The sequence below is a fragment of the Patiria miniata genome, unplaced genomic scaffold (genome assembly GCF_015706575.1).
Source record: "Patiria miniata isolate m_02_andy unplaced genomic scaffold, ASM1570657v1 HiC_scaffold_5, whole genome shotgun sequence".
Classification (NCBI taxonomy): domain Eukaryota; kingdom Metazoa; phylum Echinodermata; class Asteroidea; order Valvatida; family Asterinidae; genus Patiria; species Patiria miniata.
Window position 1 is genome coordinate 7,257,551 of NW_024037072.1, and position 23,723 is coordinate 7,281,273.

Genomic DNA, 23,723 nt, shown 5'->3' on the forward strand with positions numbered 1-23,723 from the left:
GTCGGGTTTTATACGTGATGGGATCTCCACCAATAGGAATGGCTAAACTAGGTATTAATGAATATGACGTTACACACACCCTGGGGTGTTCAGGGGTTAATGATTTTTTTATAACATTCTGAAATTAATGCATGAATAATTCCCTTCCTTCAGTATGCCAATGAATAATAACAAATGTCGCAAAGAAACAGTGACAAATGGTTTATCATTTAATGTGGACTATATCGAATGTCGTTCAAGGTTACATTTATGTGAGAAGCCTGATCAACAAAATGTCACACACAAACGGTTTCTTATTAGTGTGGACCCTCTGATGATGATAAAGACTACCTCCCTGTGAAAACTTTGTCACAAATGTCAAAAGTAAATGGTTCCTAATTAGTGAGGATCCATTGATGTATTTGTAGGGTCACGGTGCTGTTTTGCGCAAAGGCTTTGCCGCAAATGTCACCAGCAAATGGTTTCTCACAAGCGTGACCTCTCGATCTCATGTTGTTGAAGGTAACCTTTCCGTGAGAAGCCTTTGTCGCCAATGTCACAAATAAATGGTTTCTCATTAGTGTTGACCATCAAATGTTTTTGTAGGTTGCCACTATGAGGGAATTCGTTGCCGCCAATGTCACAAGCAAATAGTTTCTCATTAGCGTGAGCTCTCTGATCTGATGCTGTTGAAGGATCGAGACATTTCCGTGAGAAGCCTTTGCCGCTAATGTCACAAACAAATGGTTTTTCATTTGTGTGGAGCATCAGTTAAAGAAAGACTACATCTCTGTGAAAAGCTTTTGTCACAGATGTCACATGAAAATGGTTTCTCATTAGTGTGTCGCGTCTGATTATAAGACTAATACGTAAATTCAGTGGTTACACCTCTATGTTCCGACACCCCTATGTTCCGACTGCACATATTCCTATTCCTAACCCTAACCCTAACCGGGAGTAACACAATCTAGGTTGTCGGAACATAGGGGTGTCGGAACACAGAGCAGTCACCAATTCAGTAAATGGTTTCTTATTAGTGTGGATCCGTTGATGTCGTTGTAGGCCGCCGTTATGCTTAAAGGCTTTGTCGCAAATGTCACAAACAATGGTTTCCTATTAGTGTGGACGCTCTGATGTCCTTGTACTAAGTTGTAGGTTGCGAAAGCCTTTGCATGATGTCACACACAAATGGTCTGTCATTAGTGTGGACCCTCTGATGTACGTAAGGTTACCTTTCTGTGAGAATACTTTGCCACAAATGTCGCAAAACAATTATGAGTTCTTCTTTGTGTGGATCACCGCATGTTGTTGTAGGCAGCCACTATTAGAGAAGCATTTGCCACAAATGTCACAATCAAATGGTTTCTCATTATTGTGAATCCGTTGATGTCGTTGTAGGTTGCTGTTACGTGAAAAGACTTTGCCACAAATGTCGCAAACAAATGGTTCCTCTTTAGTGTGAACCATCGTATGTTCTTGTAGGTTGCCACTATAGCGGAAGCCTTTGCCACAAATGTCACACACAAATGGTCTGTCATTAGTGTGGACCCTCTGATGTACTTGAAGGTTACCTTTCTGTGAGAAGCTTTGGCAGCAAAAGTCACAAACAAATGGTTTCTCCTTCGTGTGCACCTTCTGATGCCTTTGTAGGGTGCCGTTACGCGAGAAGCCTTTGCCACAAATGTCGCAAACAAATGGTCTCTCTTTAGTGTGGACCGACGTGTGGCTCTGTAGGTTGCCACTATAGCGGAAGCCTTTGCCACAAATGTCACACACAAATGGTCTGTCATTAGTGTGGATCCTCTGATGCTCTTGAAGGTGACCTTCCTGTGAGAAGTGTTGGCTACAAATGTCACAAACAAATGGTTTCTCGTTCGTGTGCACCTTCTGATGTATTTGTAGGGTGCCGTTACGCGAGAAGCATTTGCCACAGATGTAGCAAACAAATGGTCTCTCTTTAGTGTGGACCATCGTATGTCTTTGTAGGTTGCCACTAAAGCGGAAGCCTTTGCCACATATTTCACACACAAATGGTCTGTCATTAGTGTGGACCCTCTGATGTACTTGAAGGTTACCTTTTTGTGAGAAGCTTTGACAACAAATGTCACAAACAAATGGTCTTTTATTAGTATGGATATTCCGATGTTGTTTTAGGGTGGCGTTACCCGAGAAGCCTTTGTCGCATATGTCACAAACAAATGGTTTATCTTTAGTGTGGGCCATCGTATGTTTCCGTGACATCCTCTCATAAGTGAGGACCTGCTGATGTCTTGTGTGGTCTTTACCCTGTTGCTGTACCACTAAATAAAGCTCGTTCTTGTTGGCTTTGTTGTAGATGGCACTCGTAGCTGATACAGGATTTCAATAAAGGACGACGGCTGAAAGCACCAGAGGGTTCCTGTATGGTCAAAAGGGCATTATCAGACAAATCGTCACCGACACCACGAACTGACACCCGGTGGTCAGCGTTGCAGAAATACAAATCGGAGAAAAACGCTTTTAAAGGTTTGACACGAATTTACTCAGTAAAATATTCCATCTATCTTAGAGGTTTTAGTATCACTTAACGTGAAAATGCTTTCACTACTCACTTATAAATGTTATATTGTAAAGATCTGCTTAGTTCATTAGCAATTAAAAGATTAAGATGGGTGTCAGTTCGTGAAAACCAAAATTTACGTGTTTTCGGAGAGTGCGCGTATGCAATAGCGTTAGTGAGTGTCAGTTCGTGAAACCCAAAATTGACCAATTTTGGGAGAGTGCGCGCACACACTGCGCATGCGTGCGCGCACTCTCCCAAAACGCGTCAATTTTGGTTTTCACGAACTGACACTCACTAACGCTATTGCATGCGCGCACTCTCCGGAAACACGTACATTTTGGTTTTCACGAACTGACACCCTGTGCAGTGTCACTTCGTGGTGACCAAAAATACCAGAATTGACAAATTTCTTGAAAATTCATTAGTAAAATTGGCTTATTTTAGATGATTTCAGCAATTTTAACCTCGTCATGTTAAACTTCATGATACAAACTGCTAATATGTGCAAAAAAAAAATTTGAATTTTTTTTTTTTTTGTACACATGTGATGCAGAGGGTGTCAGTTCGTGGTGTCGGTGACGAAATATGAGTGACGTTATAATACAATGTACTCCCTCATCAGAGATGCACAATTCATCCAGCAGATTGCTTAGAGTGCATCTTCAAACAGCCATCATAATGCCATTGTTTCCACATGCTTGTGCCGGTGTGCGGCTGACAATACGGAAGTCCAGTCGGTGCGAAAACTACTTTGTATCAAGTTAGAGTCAAGGACTTCAGCAATGTGGAATCCGCTTAACTCTTATGAATACGATATGACATACAAGACAATTACCATCCAACACCGGCCGGTGCAACAAGCGAACGCAATGGGAGCATGGCTTAATGGATAAGCCGAGAATTACATGACTCACGACAATATCTGTTGAGCCGTAAATCGATGTTCGCAATACGGAAAACTTTGGTGAATAAAAAGCCTGAAAGCTCTAAAAAAATTGTCGGTGTAAGGTCCTAAAAACCACTGTTTCCAAATTTTAAACAGTATGACAACCAGGGAAGTTTTTTGGTGAGAGTACATTGGAATTGTAGATAAAAGTTATGTGTCTTTGAAAGCTTCTCATGTTCCCATGGCATAATGATGACCCACAAATTATAGTGTAAGGCACACTGGTGCCTATTTTAGAAGTGGTGAAAAATTACCTGAAAATTTACAAACATCAACCTATAAATCACCCCCATTATCCAGACTCAATTGAGATAAAACTCACCTAGTACCATGCAGCGGGTAAACAGGAAGCAAATGGTTTTTATATCATGGAGATATGGTGGTGTGCGCACATTGTGTTCCCATCCATATCCCTTTTTCTAAAGATTCTTTTCTGGGGTGATGTTTTTCTATTGTTAAAATAGTGGGGTGATGTGTCCTGTACATGTATATGTACATGTACAATGTACATGTACAATGTGCAGTACATGATATGTAAGTCGGGTGGTCGGTGTTTTTTTTTTATATATTTATAGAATATTGTAGCGCAACGGTGTGCTTGCAGCGAGTTATTATTTACACAATGTTTAGTGCGAGCAGCAGCCAGCTTACGCAGCGCCCTCTGTAGTTGGGTGGGTTCGCGCGTTCCAGAGGTGGAGTTGATCACAGCGCGCGCGTCGTTTGAGAACGGACGTGAATTGCGCATAGATATAGAACTTAAGGCCAAAAAAAAAGTCTCCGGTTTCTGGTATGGAGCTTGCCCCAAAAGTGGTGCGGCGACGCGGCTTTTTTTTTTTTTCCTGTTTTTTTTTTTTTTGGGGGGGGGCTTCAAATGTCGGCTGATGACTGCAAATGGTGCCCGACTAAACTTAGTGCAAATATATGGGAGTCCAGAGAGGCCACATAAAGCTTATTCTCGATCATAACCCCATCTAAAAACACGTTAAAATTGTGCAGCAGCAGGATTCCAGTCAAACCAGTGAGTTTGGCGGTTTTGAGACATCATCTTGTATTGAAAAAAAAACTTTTTCATTTTGCCGACGCGCATGGCTACGGCGACGCGCGCGCATACCAGAAACCGGAGACTTTTTTTTTTGGCCTAAATTTCGGCGTCTCGTGCATGGTCTCGTGGAGAACGAACGCGTGAGTTTGCGTTGTCGTGTTGCTGCACTGACGTGCTGATGACTGGGCGAGGACAGGAGGTTAGTAGCCGGAGACACACCGGGGTTCTGAATCTTGGTCCGTGTGTTGCTACCTCGTGGGCTGTATCCACTGGGGCCTCGGGAGTCCTGCCGCCGGTAACTTGGGTTTGCCTGATAATAAGTCGCAAAACTTGAAAGAGCGTGGGGGAGCGCTGCGAATAGTCCATCCACCCTTGACGCAGGTGCCGTTTCATTCAGTAATTATTGTTGATTAACTCTTACATTCTAATTGAACCCAATAGAATTAAAAGAACTTGATTGTCGTTGTTGTCTGATAAATAAAGGTGTCAGTCATGTCAGTATCTGTTCCTTGTTTGTTCAGTCTGTCAGTTGGTGTCCCTCCCTTAAGTGAACACCCTTAAGGAGACTACTTTGTACGTGTTGGCGGCATACGGCCTTTCCGAACTGACGCATTCCCTAGGTACTAGGTCACCTAGATCACCGCTCGTCTAGGCTTACCAAAGGTTTAGTCAGGAGGCCAGGGCGACCTGAGTTTAGGGAGCCCCGGTTCAAGCAGCGCCACAATATCAATAGAGGGCGCTTTGTATCATAACACGCACAGGCTAACCCTAACCAAACCTCGTCCCCAGTGCATTCTTTATTTCCAACCTCGTTTCCAATAGTAGGCAGGTAGTGGTGGGCGCATCCTACTCAACACCCTGGGGACGAGGTTGGCCTGACCTGTACAATTTAGATGTGAGCGTCGGGAACAATTGTCAGGTCTGGGAACCACACTAGTGACTGAGGGTATCGCGGCCGAGTAGAATCGCGTCAACGAAGCTTTATGAAATATTGTCCAATTACATGATACATTGTACATGTATACAAATCGCGCAATGCGCAAAATCCGAGATAAACAAAAGCTAGTGTACACAAACTATACAATTGACTAAGGGGCGTGGCTTACTCGCAAACGGCGATAGGTCATAAGAGTAAAAGGGACCAAATTTCATGGAAGTTGAAATTTCACTTGACACCGGCGAAAGTGATTAAGTACTGCGTGAGGAGAGTCATCATTGCCAAAACACTTTTGCCTGTTCGTGAAAACGCTAAAGTACGTTTGGCCGCAGTTTTGCCCTCCCCGCACTGTCTTTGCAGCTTCATGAAAACGGTACGCGCAGAACGCGCAGTGGTGAAATCGGTACAATCAAATTTGTCTCCTCGTAAAATTGGTCAATTCGGTCTAGGGTAGATTTCCCTACATTCATTCATTCATTCATTCATTCATACATTCATTCATTCATTACGGTTTATAACACATAAAGATCAAACAGCTAGTCAACTTAACAATGTCTAATTTACAAATACAAAGTTGTACAAGAGTAAAACAGTAATGACAAAATAAACAATGAAGCAAAAGTTGATTACGAACAAATTGCTACAAATTACAAAATTGCACTACAGATTACAAATACATGTACATTTGTACACATTTAAATTCACGCATCTGTGTAGGACCTACACGACTTAGGTAGATGATTTTGCCACTAAACAACTTTCTTTTCACGTAAAGAAATAATTATGGTCTCAATTTTTGGCAAATCGTCAATACTAAATTCGGCCTATAGACCTTTCTTAGGGTACGCCATCTTTATAATCAAAGCGAGGCATTTAACTCAAGCAAACATGGCGGCGTGAATAGTGTGTGCGGTGAACGAGAGACTCTCGCCAAGTTACAGCAGATTGACAACCTACGGAAATACCAATCTGTATTCTAGGTAGGTCATATCTCGTTGCATGTTGAATGTATTTACATGTATTCCCATTTATTAATACTTTTTTGGTCAAATAGTCGCAAGTCAACAATTTTAGCTTTCCAATGATTTTGTTCAACAACTAATTGCGCGGATAGTACTAAAACCTCTTTAATATAGAAATCTATAATATGAACTCATTGATAGTATTCCGTTTGCCTGAGTAAAGAGACAGTAATTTGGAGAGCAACTATCCACGTGTGAGGGTTCAACTAATAAAAGAGTAAAAAGTACCAGATTCCATTGGGGTCAAAGTTTCATGTGACACCGCTTCAAAGCAGTCGAGTTTTATCGCCCGTTTAAAACACTCCACGCGATAAGGTCTCGACCAAAGGGAATGGGTAAACTGTCGCTGGTGTTTATGAAAATGATTTTTCACACGGCCCAGGGCGTTCAAGGGTTCATGATTTTACATTCTGAAATGGTAAGCATGAACGACTCCCTTCCTTCAGTGAATAACACGTTTACAAAAGAAACAGTGAAAAATGGCTCCTCATTTAGTGTGGACCATCTTATGTCGTTGAAGGTTATATTTCTGAGAAAAGCCGGTTCCACAAATGTCAAAAACAAACGGTTTCTCGTTAGTGTGGAACCTCTGATGTTTAGAATGAGTACTTCTCTCTGCAAACGTTTTGCCACAAACATCACAAGTAAATGGTTTTTCATTCGTTTGGATCCGTCGATGTCTTTTTAGGTTGCTGTTTTTTGCAAAGGCTTTGCCGCAAAAGTCACAAACAAATGGTTTCTCATTAGCGTGACTTCTCTGATATTGTTGAAGGTTATCTTTCCGTGAGAAACCTTTGTGGCAAATGTCACAAATGAATGGTTTCTCAATGGCTTGACATGTTTGATGTTGGCGAAGGTTACCTTTCTGTAAGAAGCCTTTGCCTCAAATGTCACAAGTAAACGGTTTCTCTTTAGAGTGAACCATGCGATGTCTTCGCAGGAAAAATTTCCTGGAGAAGCATTTCCCACAAATGTCACAAACAAATGGTTTCTCATTAGTAGGGTGGACTGTCTGATGTTGCTGAAGGCTATCTTTCCTGGAAAAGACTTTGCTACAAATGTCACACACCAATGTTTTCTCATTGATATGTTTCTGTACACTGCCACTACGAGAGAAGTATTGGCCACAAATGTCACAAACAAATTGTTTCTCATTAGTGTGAATCTGTTGATGTCGTTGTAGGTTGCTGTTACGCGAGAAGCCTTTGCCGCAAAAGTCACAAACAAATGGTTTCTCATAAGAGTGACTTCTCTGATGTTGCTGAAGGTTACCTTTCTGTGAGAAGCTTTGGCAACAAATGTCACAAACAAATGGTTTCTCCTTCGTGTGGACCTTCTGATGCATTTGTAGGGTGCCGTTACGCGAGAAGCCTTTGCCACAAATGTCGCAAACAAATGGTTTCTCTTTAGTGTGGACCATCGTATGTTCTTGTAGGTTGCCACTATAGCGGAAGCCTTTGCCACAAATCAGGCGCGGATCCAGGGGTGGGCCGCGGGGGCACGTGCCCCCCGTCAAATTTAGTCCACAAACAATAAAATGAATAAAACAGGGGGAAAAAGAGGGGGAGGAGAGAGAAAAGGAGGGAAGGAGGAGGGCAACCTTTTAACAAAAATACCGGCGCCGATATTAAACATCATCAGCGGCCTGCAAAAATTGTGTACTGGCCGTATGACACAGTACTGGGAACTCGAAAAGCTTCGAAATAAACTGCGATCCCACCGTACGTACTCCATACGTAACCCTGCATAGTATATCGGTTTATGAAATGCGATTCATTATGAGCGTACGTACCGGTACGAAAAACACGCTCGTGTCTGAGCGCGACATACACGTTGTACGCTGCTCTTTGGACCACACTATTAGCAAAGGGGTGTGTTTTCGTAAGAACAATTTGCCAGCATTTCTTCCACGCGCTTTCAAGGAGTCTAAAACATGTCAGTTTCCGTAGAAAATTTCCGTAGAAAATCGTATCTTACTAACTGAAAATTTAAACTTGATACAAAACATTAGAAAGCATGCAAAAGTTTACAAACTACTCTATACAATTCCGTTTCAAAAATAAAATGCACGAAACAATTATGCAGACGAAAATGGTTATCAAGTGAAAAACAGAAGAAACTTAAAAGGCTTGTTAAAGCAAGAGTATATATTAAACCAATAAAAAATACTTATTTAATTTAAAACATTTTGCTCAAATAACTCAGGGAAAGAGGGACTAGGAATCGCCTCAGATTGCACCACAGAGCATCCAATTATCCAAAATTTCCCGGGGCCCTTAAGCGGGCCCCGGACCCCACGCCGAAAGACATTCGCACTCCGCATTATTAGTCCTCGGGACAGATCTCCCTACGCATCCTTAAAACATTTTACAAACTAAGTCTATCCAATTCCTTTTCCAAAATAACATACAAGAAATGTATTTATGCAGTCGAAAATACCTGGTTATCAAGTGAAGAACAGAAGAAACTTAACTAGGCTTGCGCTGGTATTAAGAAATACAAGAGTACAATTTTAAACCAATGAACAAAAAATCAAAACAACACATGGTGTTACCTCAAACCGAAGCGATAATGAAAAAAAATCCTGCAATCTTCACCACATTTTGCTGAAATGGGGCCAGGAATCGCCTCAGAATGCACCACAGAACATCTCTGGAATCAAAAATTTCCCGGGGCCCTTCAATGGGCCCGCGCCCCGAACCTCACGCCGTAAGACACTGCTCCACGTTCGCATTAGTCCTTGGTCCCCAGCACATTGCCCGTTGCAACAGTTTACAATCTGAGTCAATACAATTCCTTTTTTTTTTAATACAATGCAAGAAATTATGAAGACGAAAATACATGCCATTTGCACATTTGAAGTACACCATAGCTTAACATTTGTAAAAACAAGAGTATACTTTAAAAAAATCCTTACAAGCTTAACAACTTTTGCTCAAATAATTCAGGGGGAAAGGGGCCAGGAGTGGCCTCAGATTGCACCACAGAGCATCGAGAATCCAAAATTTCCCGGGGCCCTTAAGCGGGCCCCGGACCCCACGCCGTAAGGGCTTCGCGCTCCGCGCTCGCATTATTACTCAGAGCAAAATGCTTTAAAGTGTGCCCCCCGTCTAAGGTAATCCTGGATCCGCGCCTGCAAATGTCACACAAAAATGGTCTGTCATTAGTGTGGACCCTCTGATGTTGTTGAAGGTTACCTAGTCGTGAGAAACCTTTGTGGCAAATGTCACAAACAAATGGTTCCTCAATGGTGTGACATGTCTGATGTTGGTGAAGGTTACCTTTCCGTAAGAAGCTTTTGTCGCAAATGTGATGCCGCAAAACAGATGGTTTTTCTTTAGTATGGACCTTCTGATGTATTTGTAGGTTGCTGTTACTCGAGAAGTCTTTGCCACAAGTGTTGCAAAAATATGATTTCCCCTTTGTGTGGCCCGACGTATGTTTTTGTAGCCAGCCACTATCAGAGAAGCATTTGCCACAAAAGTTGCAAAGAAAGTGTTTCGCATTACTGTGAATCCGTTGATGTCGTTTTAGGTTGCTGTTACGTGAGAAGACTTTGCCACAAATGTCGCAAACAAATGGTTTCTCTTTGTGGACCATCGTATGTTCTTGTAGGTTGCCACTATAGCGGAAGCCTTTGCCACAAATGTCACACACAAATGGTCTGTCATTAGTGTGGACCGTCTGATGTTGTTGAAGATTACCTTTCTGCGAGAAGCTTTGGCAACAAATGTCACAAACAAATGGTTTCTCCTTCGTGTGGACCTTCTGATGCATTTGTAGGGTGCCGTTACGCGAGAAGCCTTTGCCACAAATGTCGCAAACAAATGGTTTCTCTTTAGTGTGGACCATCGTATGTTCTTGTAGGTTGCCACTATAGCGGAAGCTTTTGCCACAAATGTCACACACAAATGGTCTGTCATTAGTGTGGACCCTCTGATGTACATGAAAGTTACCTTTCTGCGAGAAGACTTTGTCGCATATGTCACAAACAAATTGTTTTTCTTTAGTGTGGGCCATCGTATCTTTTCGTGACATAAATTCTCTCATGAGTGTAGACCCGCTGATGTCTTAATTGTGTGGTCTTTATACCCTGTTGCTGTACCACTAAATAAAGCTCGTTCTTGTTGGCTTCGTTGTAGATGGCACTCGTAGCTGATACAGGCTTTCAATAAAGGACGACGGCTGAAAGCACCAGAGGGTTCCTGTATGGTCAAAAAGGCATTATCAGGCAAAATATGAGTGACGTTAAAATACAATGTACTCCCTCATCAGAATTGCACAATTGAAACTTTACAAGCATCAACCTATAAATCACCCCCTTAATCAAGACTCGGAGATAAATCCATAGAGCTATATTGATTAAACTCACCTCATATCATGCAGCGGGTAAACACGAAGCAAATGGTTCCATATATATCATGGAGCTATGTGGTGGTGTGCGCACAAGTAGGTTGCCCCAGACTGAGCGACTGACTTTTTTTACATCAGTTTTCACGTTATAATTTGTGAGTTTTGGTGCAATTACAATTTTGGTTGTGAGTCACGGGACCTACTGGACCCTTTAAACTGTTCATCTGGTCTTCCAAGTGTTCTTCTTGCTGTTTGAATTACATGTACATTGTATGTGGATCTGCAGTTAATAAGCCTGTTCTTCTTTTATGGTACAATGATGCAGGGCTCCCGGTATGCACAATGTACACTACCTGCAATAGCATTATTACCGGCTGCATTTGCTGCAAGCTGTTTCAACCGTGCAGGCAGATCCATACTTGACAAAACGCAGTCCTTTGTTGGATGGAGGATTACGCCGTCATGCACACAATGGCCTACGAAAACCTCGCTCCCTTTTGTGTCGCTGTCTTGGCTTATACAGCGGAGTGACTGCATATGGCAGCCTACTAACTGGATTACAATCTGCGGTGACCCATAGGGTTTTATAATATATGAAACTCAATACATGTACATGTATAACCCAAACCCTGGACGTAGCCAGTAACGCTGATACGAATCATAAATAACAACACATAATGTATGACAGGTCTTTACACATGTTGAAATCTAAAAAACACGAGTAATCTGCTTTTTCAAAATTTGTCAGAAACTGGACAAGACTTTCTGTTTGAATAATAAAGGAATGTAATGAATGTTTTGGCTAAAATAATGACTAGGTTTTTTAATATACAAGTATAATGAAAAATTTGGCACAGGACAGGTTAAAGTAGAACAGTGAAGAAAAGTGATGAGAGCGTTTTTGGTGTAGTGGTGTCAGCGTTACATGTGAAATGATTAGTTTTATAACAAACTCTAATATTTAAACTTCCAGTCTCAGAAGCAAGTATCCGATGATGCAGAAAAAATAAAGCAAAATATATACAGACCCTAGACTGCAAAATGTGAAGCTGAATTTCATTTGTTTATTTTGAAAATTGGACCCTAATGTCCTACACTGGCCTCCACATTTATGTACTAACACCCAAATAAGTGTGTGAGATGGTCACACGAGGATAAATTCTTATTGCTTCAGTTATAAATTCTAAAGCATTATTACATGTATTTCCAACAACCAACTCGATGCCAGGATCGGCATGGGAAAGGGATCGTAAAAAAAATATAAAAAATAATAACATCATTTCTATATATGGCCAAAAAAAGAAGAAGTCATATTTCGTATTAATTCTGATTAGGCCCGCTGTTAATTGTTCAGTGAAAGTCTACTTGGGTTGCCTTTTAGGTTTCAGGGTAGGATTACGACACTGATCAGGAACTCGCCTACTCTGAGAGCGATTTGTTCCTTAGCTTTGTGAGCCACCTCATCTAGCCTACACTTCACGTCAATAATATACTTCAGACTTTAACTAACAAACGTGGCGCCATGGGCGTCAATAATAACAACGCCACACTTCAGCCTCGCGTAAAAACACTCAAGATTGTTACCCGGCACGTCATTTCGCCAGTATTCTTACATAATAAAGCTTTCTGTAATTTTCATGCGAGCGTCGGATCTTGCATTGCCAAGAAATTTGAGTGGTAAAAACGACCTCAGCACAACAACGAACCTATGAGCAGAACGTTTGGTTTTTTGAGGTCATACATGGTACACTGGTAATCTGAGTCATGCACGCACAAAATGGTAGAAGCCGCCCAGGTATCAGTACAATCTCGTGCGTTGAGTGTTTCTACGCAACTCTGGAGCATGTAGGTGCTAGGTATGTACCACCAGTGGCGTATCCCCCCCCCCCGGATTTTTTTTGACAAATATTTTGTCAGCAATTATTGTAATAAATGGTAAGAGAGTTCAGACATCAATCAACTAAAGAAAACCCGCTCAAAAAGCACTACAAATGCGCCGTGAAAATGGGCATATAATTTGCAGTATGCATAATAAAGATCACTTTTTAAGAGCGCCCCCATTTGGAAGATGGATACCAGCCCCCCCCCCCCCCCCCCCCCCCCCCAATTTTACTGAGGCCAAGTGTCCGGTGAAAATAATATGCCTACATTTTGGCGGCGTCCCCCCCCCCCCCGACACCAAAAGCTGGATACGCTACTGTGTACCACTGAATAGTGGTATGTACAGGGTGAGTAAAAAGTGCAGCCCAAATGGCCGGACCAATTTAACTTTTGCCGGTAGCACTGTCAAAATTGTATTATTTTTTCCGAACAGTCAGAACACATAAGGCCTTTTGGGTTTTAATCATGGGTAGTGTAAATACGCCAGTTCGGTATTTCAACTTCGCATGGGTACAGTAATCTGGGTCCGGCTCCGGATCATTGGGGATAATCGCACGCTCATCGAAGGCGCATATAAACGCCCAGGGAGGAGCTAGACGGGTATTATGATGATTGATGAGTTTATCATCAAACAGGGATTAAGGTATTGTTTCTAGCATGTTTCTTTACAATGCAATTAAGCTTGGTATGACATTTGTTTTAATTCTCCTCTTTTTATTTTCTGCATGCTCAGTGGTACCTACATGTACTATGAAGGGGTTTAATAACTTCCTTTTTTAATGCATTATTGTAAGGTTATTATAATAACTCCCTACATTTTGACATTATCTCGCATAAATCTAATCGTCATCGTAAGAGTTAGTTTTGACTGTCATTTCAAATAGAACAGGCCCTGATACTGAACAATAATAGTGGAAAGTGTAGTGCCAAGTTTGAAAAAAAAAGGCAAAACGTTTGGTGGAATTTTTGAAACATCATGCCTGCAATTGAACATTCATAAGGCAAAAGCAAGAAAAGAAATTAAATAAAATTCAAATGTCAACACCGCAAAAACAGAAAGTTTACATTTATTGGAGGGGTCATAATTTTGACTCTGATCGTGTTATGATGACGTCATGTACATAACTTTGGGGAATGATGTCGATTACCGTACATTTCAAGATACGCGCAAGATAGCACTGCTAATCACGGATCCTAGACACCAGGATTAACGACTCGGCCCACAAGCTCCTGGTAAGACGCGTGATAACGGCCTGCACTGGTGGCAAATACCATGAATACTTTTCAACAAAGACCACTGCGCGCGGTGGCTTTCAGATTTACAAGGCTCTGTGCCCGATCTGACCTCGAAGTTTTGTCAAGCTAGCGAATTATATTTTTGAATATTCATATGAGTCTACGTTTTTGGTCTTTATTATTGAATTCTGATAAGTGATAACTACATAACCATGGAAATGCCGAGCACAATATCTTTAGCTTTAAGATGAACAATGAAATGTCGCTTTTGTTTCATCGGTTCGGCATCACATCTCTCTAAAACTTTTTAACAAAAGCCTCATTAAAAACAAAATTTGGGTAAACGGTGTTCTCCTCGAAACTTGACGTTAATTTCCCAGGTAAATACTTCACCTATGACGACAAAAACTGCACAATACTATCTGTTATATCCTGAAGTATTTATTTGCGTCGATAAATTGGAACAATTATATCTTAAATTAGAAGTAGTTTTGTTTACAGTTTTATGAATATTCAGATGTCCTGCAAAAACCCAACCCACTTGAAGAGTGTTGCTGTCACGTGAGAACCCTTTGCCAATGTCGCAAACACATGGTTCCTGTTTAGTGTGAATCCATTAACTTGAAGGTCACAACTCTGTGAGAAGCTTTGGCTACACAATCATGTCACAAAGGAACGGTTTCTCATCCTATAATGTGAATCCGTTGATGTCGTTGTAGGGTGCCGTTACGCGGGAAGCCTTTGCCACAAATGTCGCAAACAAATGGTTTCTCTTTAGTGTGGACCATCGTATGGCTTTGAAGGTTGCCACTGTAGCGGAAGCCTTTACCACAAATGTCACAAACAAATGGTCTGTCACTAGTGTGGACCCTCTGATGTAATTGAAGGTTACGTTTCTGCGAGAAGACTTTGCCGCAAATGTCGCAAAACAATGGTTTCTTCTCCTTTGTGTGGACCACCGTATGTCGTTGTAGGTTGCTGTTACGCCAGAAGCCTTTGCCACAAATGTCACAAACAAATAGTTCCTCATTAGTGTGGACCTTCTGATGCATTTGAAGGTTGCTGTTACGCGAGAAGTCTTTGCCACAAATGTCGCAAACAAATGGTTTCCCTTTAGTGTGAATCCGTTGATGTCGCTGTAGGTAGCCGTTACCTGAGAAGACTTTGCCACAAATGTCACAAACCGATGGTTTCTCCTCCTTTGTGTGGACCACTGTATGTTTTTGTAGGTCGCCACTATCAGAGAAGCATTTGCCACAATTGTCACAAACAAATGGTTTCTCATTTGTGTGACTGATCCGTTGATGTTGTCGTAGGTTGGCGTTACGCGAGAAAACTTTGCCACAAATGTCACAGAGAAATGGTTTTTCTTTAGTGTGGACCCTCTGATGTTGCTGAAGGTGACATTTTTGTGAGAAATCTTTCCCGCAAAGGTCACACACAAATGGCTTCTCATTAGTGTGGAGTTTCTGGTGTCTGTAAAGACTCCCATGCTGTGAAAAGCCTTTACCACAAATGTCACAAACAAATGGTTTGTTATTGGTGTGTATATTCCGATGTTGTTTAAGGGTTGTGTTACACGAGAAGCCTTTGCCGCAAATGTCACAAACAAATGGTTTCTCGTTAGTGTTGGCCATCGTATGTTGTCGCGACATTCTCTCATGAGTGTTGACCTGCTGATGTCTTTTGAGACTGCTATTCTGTGTAAAGCCTCTACCACAAATGTCACAAATAAATAGTTTATCCTTAGTATGGATATTCCGATGTTGTTTTAGAGCGGAGTTACCCGAGAAGCCTTTGCCGCATTTGTCACAAACAAATGGTTTCTCTTTAGTGTGGGCCATCGTATCTTTTTGTGACATTCTCTCATGAGTGTGGACCTCCTGATGTCTTAATTGTGTGGTCTTTACTCTGTTGCTTTACCACTATAAATGAAGCTCGTTCTTGTTGGTTTTGTTGTAGATGGCACTCGTAGCTGATACAGGCCGGCTTTCAATAAAGGAAGACGGCTGAACGGCACTAGAGGGTTCCTGTATGGTCAAAAAGGCATTATCAGACAAAATCTGAGTGACGTTCAAATACAATGTACTCCCTCATCAGAGATGCACAATTCATCTAGCAGATTGCTTAGAGTGCATCTTCAAACAGCCGTCATAATGGCATTGTTTCCACATGCTTGTGCCGGTGTGTGGCTGACAATACGGAAGTCCATGTTGGTGCGACCTCTTTAAAACTGGGGTTTTTTGTATCAAGTTAGAGTCAAGGACTTCAGCAACTAAATGACTTCAGCAACCAAATGTGGAATCCGCTTAACTCTTATGAATAAGATATGACATAATCATGATTCAACACCGGCCGGTGCAACTAGCGAACGCAATGGGAGCATGACCTAATGGATAAGCTGGGAATTACAGTTCTCAAGACAATTTCTGTTGAGCTGCAATCGATGTTCGCCATGTGGATAAACAGACTTTGGTGAATTAAAGCCTGAAATTAAGCTAGCTCTCGAACATTGCCTGTCCAAGGTCCTAATTTACTTTCCCCAAATTTTAAACAGCACATGACAACCAGGGAAGCTTTTTGGCGAGATTTTTTGAGATTTTTGAGAGAAATTACAATTCTAGATGAAAGTTCTGTGTCTTTGCAACTCCCAATTCCCATTGCATGATGATGACCCACAAATTATAGTGTAAGGACGCTGGTGCATATCTTCGATGTTCGCAATGTGGAAAAACAGTTTTCAGTCCCAGGTCCGCCTAACCATTGTTACCAAATTTTAGACAGTAAATTGCAACCTGGGAAGCTTTTCGGTGAGAATTTTGTTAAATAAATTGAAATCCTAGTTCTGTATCTTAGAAAGCTTATAATCCCAATTCCCATTGCAGGCGTGGTTCTAGAGCCAATATTTCTAGCAGGATAGATCCAGAATTGTTTTCAGGGAGGCGTGCTGAAATGTAGACCGGTTGTTCACCCCCCCCCCCCCTCTCTAGCCGTAGAACCGGCACTGTTCCATTGCATAATGATGACCCACATATTACAATGATGTACATGTATATTGTAAGGCACACTGGTGCCTATTTTAGAAGTGGTGAAAAATTACCTGCAAATTTACAAACATCAACCCATATAAATCACCCAAATTATCCAAACTCAAATGAGGGAAAGAATTCCATATATGAACGTCACTTGACACCCTGTGTACAAACCTTATGATTACAAAATGGTCTGAAAATGTTTAAGTGTTTTCCCACTAAATGCTTCAATACATTGATTCTTTCCCAAATGAGATAAACTCACCTTATACCATGCCGCAGTCAAACACGAAGCAAAGGGTTCAATAGCGGTGTGCGCACAAGTAGGTTGCCCCAGACTGATCGACTTATATACTTTCTTTACTGTCTACTACTTGTCGTTTTATAATTAGGGAGTTTTGGTGCCGCCTAACTTTGGGTGTACGTGAGTCAAGGGACTTCCTGGACCTTTTTAACTGTTCATCTGGTCTTCCAACAAGTGCTGCTCTTGCCGTTACAATTACGTGTATGTGTTCTTCAAAGCAGCCTATGTACAAACATACTACTGGCTGCATTTACAGCATGCTCGACGAAGATTAAGTCTTTATGCACACAATGGCTTACCAAACCCTCACTATTATCTTTGTTGGTGTTTACTCGCAACAGGGGGGGGGGGGGGGGGGCTTGCATGATGCTACACAATGTCACTGCGTTGCCGCGATGATGCAGTGTATCATGGAGCTGTATGTGACAACGGTGACTCGACTAAGTATTTCCGATTCTTATGTCCGTCAGCCATTGCGTGTTGGATTATAATAAGCTCCAATGCTGAACGAATGTACGTGGCCGGTCCACGTGCCCACTGTTTTTCATAAGATGCAGTTTCAGTATAATTTTTGAGGTGTCGGGGTGGGGTGGGGTTGTTCTCATTATTAGCAAGGAATTTATATGAAAAAAATTAATGACACTTTTTTTTAACTGAGCTAGGGGTAAGTTCCCCCTATCATGGGCGGAGATCCGGGGGATGGGGGTATATCCCCCAAATTTTTGGCAGGGGGATGTTGTATACAATTTACCCCCCCCCCCCCGAATTTACAACACCCTTTATTAAATAGCGCCCTCAATTACCCTCCCTCCCCCTCCCCCCGCTTTTCAAATATTTTGCAGGCGCAATTTTTTCAAGGTTCACTTTTTGGGGAATTTGGCCCCCAAAAATGTGATCATACCCCCCCCCCTCCACACATACACACACTTTGTGACACATTGCTCCGCCACTGTCCCCTATATGTGATATCCAACAGGGAGTATGCTATCTGCTATGACTTTTTATAGACTTAACAAAAGGACAATGAAAATACAGTATTCGATCAAGACAGAGATAGAACAACTTCCTTGTTTAAATGCATTATTGTAAAGTTATCGTTGTAACTCTCTAAATGTTGATATACTAATTACAAAATATCTTGCATAAATCTAATAGTTTTCACTATAACTTTACATAGAAGAGGCCCTGGTACAAAACAATTATTGGAAATTGTTCAGGGTGAGTAAAAAAAAAATGTTGGGACCATCGTTTTATTGAAGTTCTGTGTAGCACTTTCAAAATCTAGGATATGAAAGCCCAATTCATAAGCTTTCTTTTAGTACAAGAATCATTCAAATCACTCCTGTACTTTTCAAGTTACGGCATTTTAAACACAACCACCGTTTTAAGGTTCTGTCCACGGATCACAAAAAAGTTCAGTGTTCTTTCAGCAAAACGTAAAGAAATCACATAGGGATGTGTGTGAATTGTTTTCGTTTTGCTGAAAGAACACTGAACTTTGTTGTGATCCGTGGACAGAACCTTAAAACGGTGGTTGTGTTGAAAATTCCGTTACTTGAAAAGTACAGGAGTGATTTGAATGATTCTTGTACTAAAAGAAAGCTTATGAATTGGCCTTTCATGTCCTAGATTTTGAAAGTGCTTCATGCAGAACTTCAATAAAACAATGATGATGATCCCGACATTTGGTGTCGTTGTTTTTTACTCAACCTGTAGTGCCAAGTTTGAAAAAAGGTAAAACGTTTTGAAAAATATTTGAAACATCATGCCTGCAATTGTAGGCCTACATTCACAGAGAAAAAGAAAAAATACCTAAATATTGAATATTCAAATGTAAAACTTCAATTTTAAACAGAAATTTAGTTTACTTTCATTGGAGGGGTCATAATTTTAAATCTGATTGTGTTATGATGATGTCATCTATATACATGTACACCTTTAGGCCAAAAAAAAGTCTCCGGTTTCTGGTATGCGCGCGCCTCGCTGTAGCCATGCGCGTCGGCAAAATGAAAACTTTTTTTTTTCAATGAAAGATGATGTCTCAAAACTGCCAAACTCACTGGTTTGACTGGAATCCTGCTGCTGCACAAATTTTAACGTGTTTTTAGATTGGGTTATGGTCGAGAATAAGCTTTATGTGGCCTCTCTGGACTCCCATATATTTGCAGTCATCAGCCGACATTTGAAGCAAAAAAATCAGGTAAAAAAAAAAAGCCGCGTCGCCGCACCACTTTTGGGCAAGCTCCATACCAGAAACCGGATACTTTTTTTTAGCCTTAATGTTGTCGACTACATTTCAAGATACACGCAAGATACACTCAACCAACACAACTACTGGCCACATCTTGCTCAAACTACGACTGATCACTACACAAAATCCAGACATACTCTTGGTTTGGCCCAACAGTGATAATGTATACAAAATTATGCAATGTGTGACAAATGGTAACGACCAAAAGGCGAGTGTGAACAACAATTACATACAGAAGTAGAACTGTTTCGGTATCATTTGTCATAAATTGCATAAATTCATACACAATACCACTGTTTTGGGGCCAAACAAAGAGTATGGCAGAGGAATTCCTGAACTGATGTAATTTTTTTTGAGTGAAAAGTGCTCAGTAGTTTTTGAGTTAGACAGAAGAGTATTGGAAGGGGGTACTTTTGGGTTTGAGTGTAGCACTGCTAATTAGCGTAGAGGCTTTAAGCTGAGGGCATCCACCAAACTTGATACATGCCAATCAGCATTTAAGGAGGTAGTGGACAGGGCCCAATTTCATAGAGCTGCTTAAGCAGAAAATTTGCTTAAGCACGAAAAAACATTGCTTAGTAAAATTAGGTTACCGGCCAAAACTCCATGTGATGTACATTGCTTGTGACTGGTATTTAGCTGTTGTTTACTTAGCATAACAATCGCATGGAGTTTTAACCGGTAACCTGATTTTATTAAGCAAGACATTTTTGTGCTTAAGCAAATTTTGTGCTTAAGCAGCTCTATGAAATTGGCCCCAGCTGGTAGATATCCTAATTGTGCTTACAATGGCAATCTGTTCCCAAAGCAATATAATAGGCAAGGCCTTCCTGGGGAAAATAATGACTAATATAAAGGACCAGCTAGGGGATTGAAATTTAACCCTAACATTCCCGAATCCTTATAAATAAAAGGGAAATAAAATGTGCTTGGCCAGTTTCAAAAATTACATTTAAAACTGCACGGCTATGGCCTCGACACCGGTAATGGCTCAGGTCGAGCCACTGAATCAGTGAGGCCCCCAATCGGTTTTAAATGCACTTGTTGACTACCGGCCAAGCACACACATGTATTTATTCCCATTTATGAAAACCTTATTTGAAAGTCACAGATTAAAGCTTTCCAACGATTTTGTTCAAGAATTTTACTTCTCGTTTTGTGAAACACCCCTATAGCTATGACTGGTCTATGTGCCTTGCACGGGTAGTACCAAAAACGTTATGGATATTGGCGTACGCGTACTGTGTGAAGTGGCACAGAATGCAGCGGTGCCATAATTTAGGTCTCAATGAAACATGGACTCATTGATAGTATTTCCCATGCCTAAGTGAAGAGAGAAAAGGTTCGTCCAATAAATAAATAGTAACAGATTTTATGGGAGTCATATTTGCACAGATACTGTTTTAAAGCAGTCGGGCACGGTTTTATTAAAACCACCCATGTACAGTTGAGTATCGTCAATACAAACTCATTTGGAACTAGCCAAATTGTTTGCTTTATCAGAATTTTGTATTAAGAGGAACATCAGTCCCATTCATTGTGCACATAAATGCACAGTCGGGACTAATAAGACTTTATGTTTGTTATAACCAGAATTGAATTTGGCATTAACAGAGTTTGTACTAGTAACGAGACTCGACTGTAATGGGTCTCGACAACAGGATGGTCGCAGGAATTTATGAATATGACTTTCAAACACCCGAGGGTGTTCAAGGGTAAATAACATTCTGAAATGTAATGTATTAATGACTCCTTTCCTTCAGTGCGCCTATGAATAATAACAAATGTCACAAAGAAACAGTGAACAATGGTTCCTCATGATAGTGTGGAATATCGTATGTCGTTGAAGGTTACATGTCTGTGAGGAGCCCTTTCCATAAATTTAACAAACAAACACTTTCTCATCAGTGTGGACCCACTAATGATAAAAAAGACTACATCCCTGTGAAAACCTTTTGCCACAAAAGTCACATGTACGGTTTCTCATTAGTGTGGATCTGTTGATGTCTTCGAATGATGCTGTTTTGTGTAAAGGCTTTGCCTCAAATGTCACAAACAAGTGGTTTGTCTTATGATGGACAACTGTATGTTTTCTTAGGTCGCCACTTTGAGCGAAGCGTTTGCCACAGATGTCACAGACAAATGGTTTCTCGTCGGTGTGGACCCCCTGATGTATTTGTAGGGTGCTGTTATACGAGGAGCCTTTTCCACAAATGTCACAAACAAATGGTTTCTCTTTTATACTATGGATCCTCCGATGTCTTGGTAGCGTGTCGTTACACCAGAAGCCTCGCATCAAATGTCACAAACAAATGGTTTCTCCTCTGTGTGGACAACTGTATGTTCTATTGCCGTGAATATTACAAATGAAAGGTTTCTCGTTAGTGTGGACCCATTGATGTGTTTGATGGGTGCTGTTACCTTAGAAGCGTTTGCCACATACATGCATGTCACAACAATGGTTTCTTGCTAGTGTGGATCCTCTGATATATTTGTAGCTTGCTGTTACATGAGAAGCCTTTGCCACAAATGTCACAAATAAATGGTTTCTCCTCAGTGTGAACAAATGGTATGTATTCTTAGACTGCCACTCTGAGCGAAGCCTTTGCCACAAATGTCACAAACAAATGGTTTCGTGTGGACCCTCTGATGTATTTGTAGGGTCTCGTTAAGTGAGAAGCCTTTACCACAAATGTCACAAACAAATGGTTTCTCGCCAGTGTGCACAACCATATGTCTTTTTAGGTGGTTACTGTCAATGAAGCCTTTGCCACAAATGTCACAAACAAATGGTTTCTCCTTAGTGTGGATCATTCGATGTCTTTGTAGGGTGTTGTTAAGCGAGAAGGCTCTGCCACAAATGTCACAAACAAATGGTTTCTCCTCAGTGTGGACCCTCTGGTGTCTTTGCAGGGTGTCGATACGCCGGAAGCTTTTGCCACAAATGCCACAAACAAATGGTTTCACGTCGCAGTGCACAACCGTATGCCTTGTTAGGTGGCCTTTTTGATTGAAGCCTTTGCCACAAATGTCACAAAAAAATAGATTCTCGTTATGGACCCTCTGATGTTTTTGCAGGGTGCTGTTACGCGAGAAGCCTGTTCCACAAATGTCACAAACAAATGGTTTCTCGTTAGTGTGGACCCTCTGATGTTTTTGTAGGGTGCCTTTAAGCGAGAAGCCCGTGCCACAAATGTCACAAACAAATGATTTCTTTTCAGAGCGCAAAAACATAATTAATGCCTTCTCAGGTGGCTGCTTTGAATGAAACCTTTTGCCACAAATGTCACAAACCAATGGTTTTTCTCCTTAAAATGGATCCTCCGATGACTTTGTAGGTTGCTGTTAAGCAAGAAGCCCTTTCCACAAATGCCACAAACAAATGGTTTCTCTTCAGAGTGCACAAACGTATGTTTTCTTGAGGTATCTAATTTGAATGAAGCCTTTGCCACAAATGTCACAAACAAATGGTTTCTCGTAAGTGTGGACCCACTGATGTCTTTGTAGGGTGCTGTTACATGAAAAGCCTTTTCCACAAATGTCACAAACAAATGGTTTCTCCTTCATGTGGATCCTCCGATGACTTTGTAGGGTGCCGTTAAGCGAGAAGCCTCTGCCACAGATGTCACAAACAAATGGTTTCTCGTTATTCTTATTCTCTGTTGTTTGACCTCTGGTTGAACACCTTTTTTGATGGTCTTGTTGGCGGCAGTCATTGTCGCTAATACAGGCTTTCAAGAATGTAAGACGGCATGTAGTGCTTGTGGGTTCCTGGATGGTAAAAAAAAAGGCAAGCATTAGTGTGTTAGGCCAAAAAAAAAGCTTGCAGCAAAAGTGGTGAGGCGACGCGGCTTTTTTGGGGGGGAGCCCAACTTTTTTTTCTCTTCAAATGTCGGCTGATGTCAAAATATTCTTCAGAGTGCAGCTTGAGGTGACCTTAGTAAGGTCATAAGGCTTGAGAAGTATACTGAGCTAATTAAAAAGCGTTTGCAGGATCCAGACACACGATCATCGCTCCGTCAGTCTGGCTTCCAGACGCACAATTACAAAATTACACCACCATCTGCAAATTGTGCCGACTAAATTTAGTGCAAAATATATGGGAGGCCAGAGAGGCCACATAAAGCTTATACTCGATCGTAACCCCATCTAAAAACACGTTAAAATTGGGCAGCAGCAGGATTCCAGTCAAACCAGT

The 23,723-nt window shown here is 41.3% G+C and overlaps 1 protein-coding gene across 3 annotated transcripts; it reads right to left on the reverse strand.

Annotated features, from left to right (window-relative positions):
* Positions 1-961: 961 nt before the first annotated feature.
* Positions 962-17,561, reverse strand: LOC119740809 (gastrula zinc finger protein XlCGF7.1-like). 3 transcript variants are annotated; one of them, XM_038216245.1, is made up of 4 exons: positions 17,236-17,561; positions 14,678-15,968; positions 9,610-10,271; positions 989-1,746 (listed from the first exon to the last, which is right to left on the reverse strand). In XM_038216245.1, the coding sequence occupies exons 2-4, from the start codon at positions 15,798-15,800 to the stop codon at positions 1,252-1,254; spliced, it is 2,280 nt and encodes a 759-aa protein (XP_038072173.1). In that variant the 5' UTR covers positions 15,801-15,968; positions 17,236-17,561; the 3' UTR covers positions 989-1,251. The 3 variants fall into 3 exon arrangements, with proteins under 3 accessions (XP_038072175.1, XP_038072173.1, XP_038072174.1); XM_038216246.1 differs by lacking the exons at positions 14,678-15,968; positions 17,236-17,561 and adding an exon at positions 10,841-11,210 and having other exon boundaries at positions 999-1,746; positions 9,610-10,673; XM_038216247.1 differs by lacking the exons at positions 9,610-10,271; positions 14,678-15,968; positions 17,236-17,561 and adding an exon at positions 3,790-4,234 and having other exon boundaries at positions 962-2,377.
* Between the last annotated feature and the right edge of the window lie 6,162 nt (positions 17,562-23,723).